Consider the following 8,870-nt stretch of genomic DNA (forward strand, 5'->3'; position numbering starts at 1 on the left):
GATGTTGCTTGGTTTATTAGGGTTGTATCGTCTGCATACAAGATAATTTTTGAGTCTATACTAGAAGATAGGTCGTTAATAAAAATAATGAATAAGAGGGGCCCCAGCATGGACCCTTGTGGCACACCTTTTCTGACAGGAAGACAATCGGATAATTGTTCCTTATATTTGACAACCTGGTGTCTATCTTCCAGATACGATCTAATAAGTTGAATGCTAGAGGGTACCAAGTTGTAGGCTGTCAGTTTTTTGAGGAGAAGTTTATGCGAGACGCAGTCGAATGCTTTGGACAGGTCCAGAAAAGACGCAACTGCAATTTTACGATCTTCAAAGCACTGAGATATAAAATTAACTAACTCCTGAACAGCATTACCAGTGGAACGGTTTCTCCTAAAACTATATTGTGACTCAGAAAGTAAAGCATGTGATTCAAGATAAGTACAAAGTTGTTCAAATAGAATTTTCTCTAATATTTTGCCAAATATGGGAAGTAATGAGATAGGTCGATAATTAGATGGATTATTAGTATCACCCTTTTTGTATACTGGTACAGTGACCGCTGTTTTAAGACATTTGGGAAAGACGCAATATTTTATGCAAAAGTTAATAAGTTTTGCAAGTGGAGGTATCAGCAAGTCCTTTATACTTTTGACAATTTTCACATTAAGACTAAAGATATCAGAAGAATTACTATTTTTCAGGTTATCTATAGCTTCTCTCACTTTTATGTGTGACACTTCTTTAAAACTGAAACTAGGGCTATTAATCAAGGAGTGAGTAGACTTACTTGCTATATCACAGAGTTCAATATCACAGTCATTATTGCTTTGCGTTCCCAATTTTGAAATTTCATTTATAAAATCGTTGTTAAAATCGTCACAGGTCATATCACAGCTTAATTTTTGACTATTAACACGTTTATTGTGAGTTTCGTTGATAATTTTCCACATAGCCTTGACTTTATTACTTGCAGTAGAGATGAATTTTTCGTTACAAAGCATTTTCTTTTCATTTATTTTGTCACGATATTCTTTCCTAAACGAGTTTTTTTGCTGACTTGGTTTGTTCACTCCCAATTAGATTATTTATTTCACATAAATGTTGTAATGATTCCCGCATTTGAATTAATTCACTATCAAACCACTTTACAGTTTTGTTGTTGTTAGGTTGACGCTTGAGTACTTTTAGAGGGAAGGCTTGCCCTACATGACCTTCTATTAGATTTACAAATTTTGTGAACAAGTCGTCAACTGAATTATTACTGCATAGCTTAATGAAGTCCCAGTTGATATTGGACACCGACTCGTACAATTTGAATTTACCAAAAGCAGTAATTGGCCTATGTTTAATAAGCTGTTTTTTTTGTTTGTTTTTAGTAGACGAAATTAACACTTTAATTTTGATGCCTCTAAGATCTGATAGGTGTAAATTTCATGGACTAATTTGAAAAAGTGCGTGATCTAGATTTGTAAAAACGTTATCCAGACAGTTGTTATTTCTAGTTGGAAATTCGACTAAGTGAAAAAGCCCGTAAGTTCTCATAAAATCTAATAAGCAATCTTTTAAGGGGTCTTCTTTGTCAAATTTTACATTAAAGTCACCAGTCAATATTATGTTGTTCTTTAATGTGTTAATTATACCAAAAACTTTTACTAAAGTACTCAAAAATTTGTTCAGATCTCCAGAGGGTGATCTATAGACATTTATCACATAAATTTCTAGGTTATTCATATAAATTCCAGATATCTCACCATGTTTCTCAATTGAGAGTTGTTCGAGATTTTGGAGACGAGTGCAAGAAACCTCAGCGTTCCTCATAATCATTGTGCCCCCATGTTTCGTTGAGTTTCTGGAAAAATAAGACTCAGTTACAAAATTATTGACACGTATTTGGTCAGCTTCTACTGCCATCAACCAATGTTCACAAAAGGTAAGTCATCGTCTGCTACTGCTGCCTCAAATTCCGCTAGTTTAGCCCTCAGTGATTGGATGTTGATTTACAGAATGTTCAAATAGCCTTGTACCTCTAAGGCAACGCGGTCTTCTTTAGTATCCGATGAAAAAAACGATTGACACAGCTGCCAGGAGGCCAGGTTTCAGGTTTCATAGCTACGTCTTGGTCTTTATGATCAATGGTCACTTTGAAGCTTGAATATAGGTCCGGATATCTTGACTGCAGCTTTTCAACTCCGAAAGTGCATATATTTGATATGCAGAGGTGATCTTTGATATCCTTTGTAGTCGTTGAAGGATTTAGTCGATACACGTGGATGAAGCTTCTTCGTGGGACTGCTTTGAGGGTACTATTATCCACCGAGCATCCAATTATCGGTTTGTTGGATTCTCTGCGATGTCTTTTTTTGCTTTTGACTTTATTCCAGTTATCGTCTTCATTCTGCAGTGTCTTATTATTGTCCAGGTTTTCGTTATCGTCCTGAACTGGCTCCTGGAGTTCGCTATAACCACGAAATGTCTTCTTTGCTTTCTTATCTTTATCTCCTTGATTTGGTGTATTGGCTTGATTAGATGGCGAGTCTTGCGTTTTTTTCTGTTGTTTATCGTTGGTGCTTTTGAGCGGGAGCAGCTTACTGTTTTTGACAATTTCATTAATTTCTTGTGATGTCGTTTCTGGATTATGATTATTGGAAATTCCTCCCTCCTGCTTAATTATGATGTTATTTAGCAAGGTTATTTGCTTGTGGAGTATGTCCAAGTTGGCACATAAACTTTTTATGTGCAAGTCTTTCTCCTTCATCAGTTTTTTTAGATACTTATTTTCTACCTTTGCGGTGTCAGAATTCTCAATTGCAGAACTAAAGGATTCATCATCCAATTCGTTGTCGGGGTCATTAATTGAAACAGCAACTTCTTTTTGGGAGATGCTGTTGGTCATTTTCTTCTCTGGCAATGTCGTCGGAGTCACCTTGGAACCACAGCACATAACCTCACCAGGAGCAATTTCCACAACATCTTTAAGATATTTAATGCACCCTGGATGAAAAACTGCATTGCACTGTACACATTTTAGGCCTTGCGTTGGAATATTGCCACACTTTTTGCACATTTTTGTAGCGTTCGAGTTACTTTTGAGCTGCCCCGTCACGGTCGCCATCTTGAAAATGCAATTTTTAATCGATTGAGAAGAATCTTCGCTAAACTCCGTAACTACTTCCTCAAATTCTTTGATATACTCGTATTTGTCATAATAAAATGTGGCCTGTAACCATGTTCCCCACCTCGTTATAATCGGCTCTGGGGGCAATGGTATGTTTGGACATTTTTCCTTAAAATGTTGCACTCTTAGTGGGGCTTTAACAAAAATCTATTTACCATTTGTAACTAATTTATTAACAGTAGGAAACTGCAAACGTATTCCTTCAGCCACTCTGTTTAAACCGTGGGCAATGCAAGTAGAGTGAATTAAATTGGGGTACAATATTTTTAGATTATTCCCTGCTTTCAACATATAACGAGCTGCATCCGAAATCATCAATAAAATTTTATTTGGCAAAAATAGTGACGTAAGACTGTCATTTACAAATCTGGTAATCGTATTGCCATTTGTTTTATCTAACATTTTCAAACTTACTACATACCCTCGACTAGGTAAATTTTCATTTAAGATTCCAACAATTAAACTTGCCACGTATCTTCCACAACTATCGGTTGTTTCATCGACAGCGAACCATAAATAATTATCTTCAATGCGATGTTTAATTTCGTTGTAAACTTGCTGAAACACTGGGCCTACATAATTTTTTCGGAGATTACTTTCAACCGGAATATGTCGATTGCAGTGTTTTTCAAGGAATTCTTGAAGAGGGCTTTTCTCCAATTTTTTTAAAGGTATATTGGACTGGATCATCATTTTACATAAATCGAAATTAAACTGAAACTGCTCATCTTTTGTGGAAGTAGATGCAACAGATTCATGTAAGGTCTTCTGTTTAATTTTAGAAACTTCAAACATTTTCTTCCTTTCTACATGAAGAGTCGTTCTGACATGTTGCGTCACGTTATATTTTTTATCACTTTGAATCTAAAACAACGTACATATACAGGATTGACAAAGGAAAATAGATACAAAAAAATGAGTGGGCTTACGGTTTTCACACAAGCTCTGCAGAATAGTTTGTTGTTTTCTAATTTTAATTCTGGAAAATCCCTTATCCACTCATCCGGCGTCGATTTTACTTTCGGCATTCTTTTAAAATATTAGTAATATTACCAAAAAGAACTCAACATGTAACAAGGGAAAACCACATATAACACTGTACTACGACAGATGCGATAGACTGATGGTTGTGAAATAAACGGTTCATTTACTTAAAAGTTTCCATTAGAAAAATTTTAAGGTAGGTAGTTGGGTACAATAATCCTGCCGAAAAAGAACATCTGGTTAAAAGCTTTAATTTATTATCAACGGAACTAAAAATTTAAAGTCATAAAATCTATGGAGTATTTTTCCAATCCTATAATAAAATTTTATTACCCAAACGACCGGAACCTATTCACAGAAAGGGTCTTGAGTAAGTGTACTTCAATGGTCAAGTCCAGGTAAAATGCATACGATACGATACGGCTAACTAACAAGTATTTGTCATCCCGACAAGGCCGGCATTTGAACAAAATATGCATTAAAACTCATATTCGTCGAAAAAAGCATTAAATAAGCATACAAGTTTTAATATGCATAAAATTGAAAAAAAACAAATAAGCATAAAAAAATGTGTCAAATGACTCCAAATTGTATCATAGTTACAGATATAAAAAAGTTTTGAAGTGCTTACATTTTTCACAAAAAGCATTAAACCTAGAAATCTGCTCTCTAGTTATTAATCTGCAGAGATTTAATTGAGGCTCTAAAAGGGAAAAAATTCAAAAAATGATCCGAGCAAACAATCACTAAATCTTTGAAGCTTAAATTTGGATGTGGGAGCAGTGGATATAACTTACTAAGAAAAATGAAACTACCATTTCCAGCTATTCGAACATTGAATTTTCATTTACAAAATTTAGAGTTTAAATCTGGAGTTTTGGATGAAATTATAGGATTTTTGAAAATTAAATGTGAATCGCTTAATCAGGATTTTGGAAGGGATTGTATGGTGGCATTGGACGAAATGGATATAAAAGCTGGGATTGATTATTGTGTATATAGTGGGACGTATATTGGGGGAATTACTTTACCAAAACATGAGGGAGTAGCGACAAAAGCGTTGGTAATTCTTGCGGGAGATCTTACTACTCGCTGGAAACAAATCGCTTCATACTATTTTACTGGAGACAGTGTGAATGGGGCAGTTCCAGCTGATGTTCTTAAAGACGTTTTTAAGAAAATCAGTGCAATTCATTCTGTAACCTCAGATATGGGATCGGCGAATCAAGCTATGTGGAAAATCTTTGGAATAAAAGCTGGAAGAAAATGCGAAACAAAAAATTATGTCCTAAACCCAGTTAATGTGCGAAAAAATCTACTTTTTAGCAGATGGGCTACATTTATTAAAAAATATAAAGAAAAGAATGACTTGTGTATTTAGTTGGATTTGCCAGTTTAAGGAAAGTTGCAATTTTTCTGGGAATTTTTCCAAAGGTGTTAATTCCTACATTTTGGCGAGTACATTTACCTTTATAATAGTGTAAAAAAAGCCTCAATGGTGAATTTGTGGGTCGTAAAGCAACATAACGTCTATACAAATCAATGGTATTAACACCAAAGCCTTCATTATCTACACTGAATCTTCTTTCTTTGTGGGTTTTACTGTCAGGTATAACAATATTCAGAACATTACCACAATCTTGTATATCGTCAAATCTCATAGCACACAATTCGGCCTCTCTGCAAGCTCCGGCAATTCCAAAGATTAACGCAACCTACACGATTTCATATGTATAAAAAATACTTCTTATTAAGTAATTCTTACCTTCTCGAATAAATATTCTCCGTCATCAGCTTCTTGCAAGAAAGTTTTGATTTCTTCTGGTGTCAGAACGTTGGATTTTTTGCCACGATAACCAACATGTAATTTTTTTATATACGAAATAACAGCACCAAATTTTTCAATATCTATGTTTTCTTTTGCTTTTAGAGTGGCCTTTAACATTGAATATTCTGGCCATAAAGAACAAGGTGACAAGTTTTGCGACTGTAATTGTTAAATAATTTGGTTTTATGAATTTTACTAAATATGTACTCACTCTCATGTCCAAAAAAGATAACATCTTCGGTTACTTCCTTGATGCGGTTTTTATTTTTCCAGTCTTGGAACGAAACATATACATTCTCGTATGCATTTTTTGACTTTAAGGGTAACAAATTGCTGCGCAATTCTTTTCCCTTTTTCGCAATTTCTTCCGGAACGTTTTCGCACATTTTGACGATGAAAATTGTTTTTTTCAAAATTTGTTTACTTGTCATAGTTACAATATACAGTAATCTTACTATGATACTATGAAGCTTCACAAATGATTTGTCAAAATTTGTAGTAATGAATTGATCAAAAAGGAGTTGATGAATTACTCTTAGTGCTTGAAAAAATCTTGAAGCCAATACGTGTTTTATAGTTTAAAAATCTCGCTCTATAAAATCTTCGCTCCCTTCGGTGGCTCGGACTTTAACTACGATCTTGATTTTTAAACTGTCTATAAAACACTAGTTGTCTTAATAGCTATTAAACTAGACTAATTCATCTGTGTAAGGGATGTATACAACCCAAAAAAGTTGGCTTTCCGAAAATTATACAAGCTGTTTTTATCACATAAAGGAGTCTTAGGATTCTTCTGGTATTTGAAATAGAAATCAATATAAAAAAAAACGCGACTGTTGCTTATTTTATCGCAAATAATTTTATGGATAGAGAGCCTTATCTTACTGTACATTAACAACAACAACTAAGCACCCATCATTATTTCCATATTGCCATTTTATCACGTGCCATTAGTGCACCTGCTCTATGTTTAAAACTTCTTTATCAGTGTTAATATTTGAAAGCATACAGAACTTTGTTCATGTAAAACAATGTTCTTCAATTTTTTATTTATAACGATGTTTTACATTTCCAGTAATGGGCTTATCATACATAAAAAAAAATAACGCTTGTTCACGTTTGATCTATTACCCTGTGAAAGATTTTAGCCCGAATTGTTACCTAAAACAGAACGTCGTCGCTTCTACCGTAATAGCAACAACAAAAACTAGAAGTCTAAAGATTTTAACAAAAACTTTTAGCCTGAAATGATTCAACTGAATGGTTACAAATTCGAAACACATGAAATAGTAACAGACGATGGTTATAAATCGCTGGCTTTTCGTATACCGCCAAAAATTCACGACGATAGAAAGAAAAAACAACCCATCGTCTTAGAACATGGTATTCAGGTTAATTCGGAAGTATGGACATGGAGGGGAAACAGATCTCTTGGTATAGTGCGTTGCTTCGGTTAATTCCTCACTCACAGTATTATAGCTTTCGTTTTGGTCAATGCTGGTTATGACGTATGGTTGGTCAATCAAAGAGATAGCGGTTACACCACCCATGTTAAGTACAAAATGTCAGATTTTAAATTTTGGGCCAACAGGTATGTCAATTCAAATAATTAAATAACATTTCTAACTGATGGTTTCAGCCTTGATACTGTTGCAACTAAAGGAATCTCAGCAATTTTAAGTACAGTTGCTACAGCAACTAGTAAATCAGGTTCTATTATTTACATTGGTCATTCTAGAGGGGCTACTTTGGCTTTTATGTACGCTGCTGAGTATCCAGAAGAAGCCCAAAAAATTCTGAGAGGTGTGGTCGCTCTGTCTCCCATTGTATATTTCGAACCCGTTTTCTATATGAAAATACTTTTCCAATTATCACCTGTACTTAGTGTAAGTTTCTCCACTTTAATTTTCTTCTAGTAGCAACTTCTTCTTTGTTGTGCAGAAAATCGTCAACGTATTGAGAATCCCAGTGATAAACTATCCAGTCGAATATACAGCAAAGTTTTATCAGTTTCTTTGTACTTTTTTCCCATACATTTGTAAGCTCATTATTACTTTGACGTCTGGCAGCTCGTCTCAGTTGTCACCGGTAATTTTCTTTTTCTTTACAGATAGAGAACTTTTGCTTTTACACTTACTGTTTCATTATAGGATGATCTTTTGTCAATGGTTTCGATTCTTCCCGTTCCAGTGTCACTCATGCAAGTTCTACAATATGCTCAAATGTTCCACTCTCGAAAATTCCAAAAGTATGACTATGGAAGAAGAGGAAATATTATAAAATATAATCAAGAGCAGCCCCCTTTGTATAATCTGACTAACTGTAAGCTTCCTGTGTACATGTTTTATGGTAATTGTGACATCTTCATCAAGGAAAAAGTAGTGTGATTCTTTGTTCTTTCTGGTTAAAAATGTTTGTTTCCAGGCTGTGAAAAGAGTTTTTGAGGAACTTGGAAGCAGCGAAAAAGAATATTTTCGGGTACCAAGTGGAACTAACACCGAGAAGTTGAAGTTTGGTCATAATGATTACTTTTTTTCTGAAGACATCGAGGAGTTATTTTACAAGGATCTCTTTCGAGTACTGGATAAATTGCACTCCAAGAAATAACTTTGCTTGATGCAGATATAAGGATGGAAATAGAAATAAATATTTGTTTTATGCATCTTTTACTTTAAAGTTCTGCGCCGGTACTTTTCACAATAAAATGTCAAAGTTAACATGATGAATTTTTTAAATGAACTCCCGTTATATTATACTCCTACATATAAATGAAAAGAATGTATGTGTGTATGTATGAATGCTCTGAATCTGAAACGATCCAACCTTGAACCTTACGGAAAAACGCATACCTATTTATGATTTTACAAACAATGTATGCCAAAA

General features: G+C 34.4%; 1 protein-coding gene across 1 annotated transcript; it reads left to right on the forward strand.

Annotated features, from left to right (window-relative positions):
- Positions 1 to 7,026: 7,026 nt before the first annotated feature.
- On the forward strand, positions 7,027 to 8,635 carry LOC135138727 (lipase member K-like). The gene is made up of 7 exons (XM_064068712.1): positions 7,027 to 7,175; positions 7,229 to 7,421; positions 7,467 to 7,578; positions 7,627 to 7,873; positions 7,929 to 8,075; positions 8,138 to 8,365; positions 8,412 to 8,635. Exons 1-7 carry the CDS (start codon positions 7,065 to 7,067, stop codon positions 8,592 to 8,594), a joined length of 1,221 nt encoding a protein of 406 aa, XP_063924782.1. The 5' UTR covers positions 7,027 to 7,064; the 3' UTR covers positions 8,595 to 8,635.
- Positions 8,636 to 8,870: the final 235 nt, after the last annotated feature.

This window comes from Zophobas morio, unplaced genomic scaffold, assembly GCF_036711695.1.
Source record: "Zophobas morio isolate AGI-343-1 ecotype UQ-CSIRO unplaced genomic scaffold, CSIRO_AGI_Zmor_V1 ptg000030l, whole genome shotgun sequence".
In the NCBI taxonomy this organism is placed as follows: domain Eukaryota; kingdom Metazoa; phylum Arthropoda; class Insecta; order Coleoptera; family Tenebrionidae; genus Zophobas; species Zophobas morio.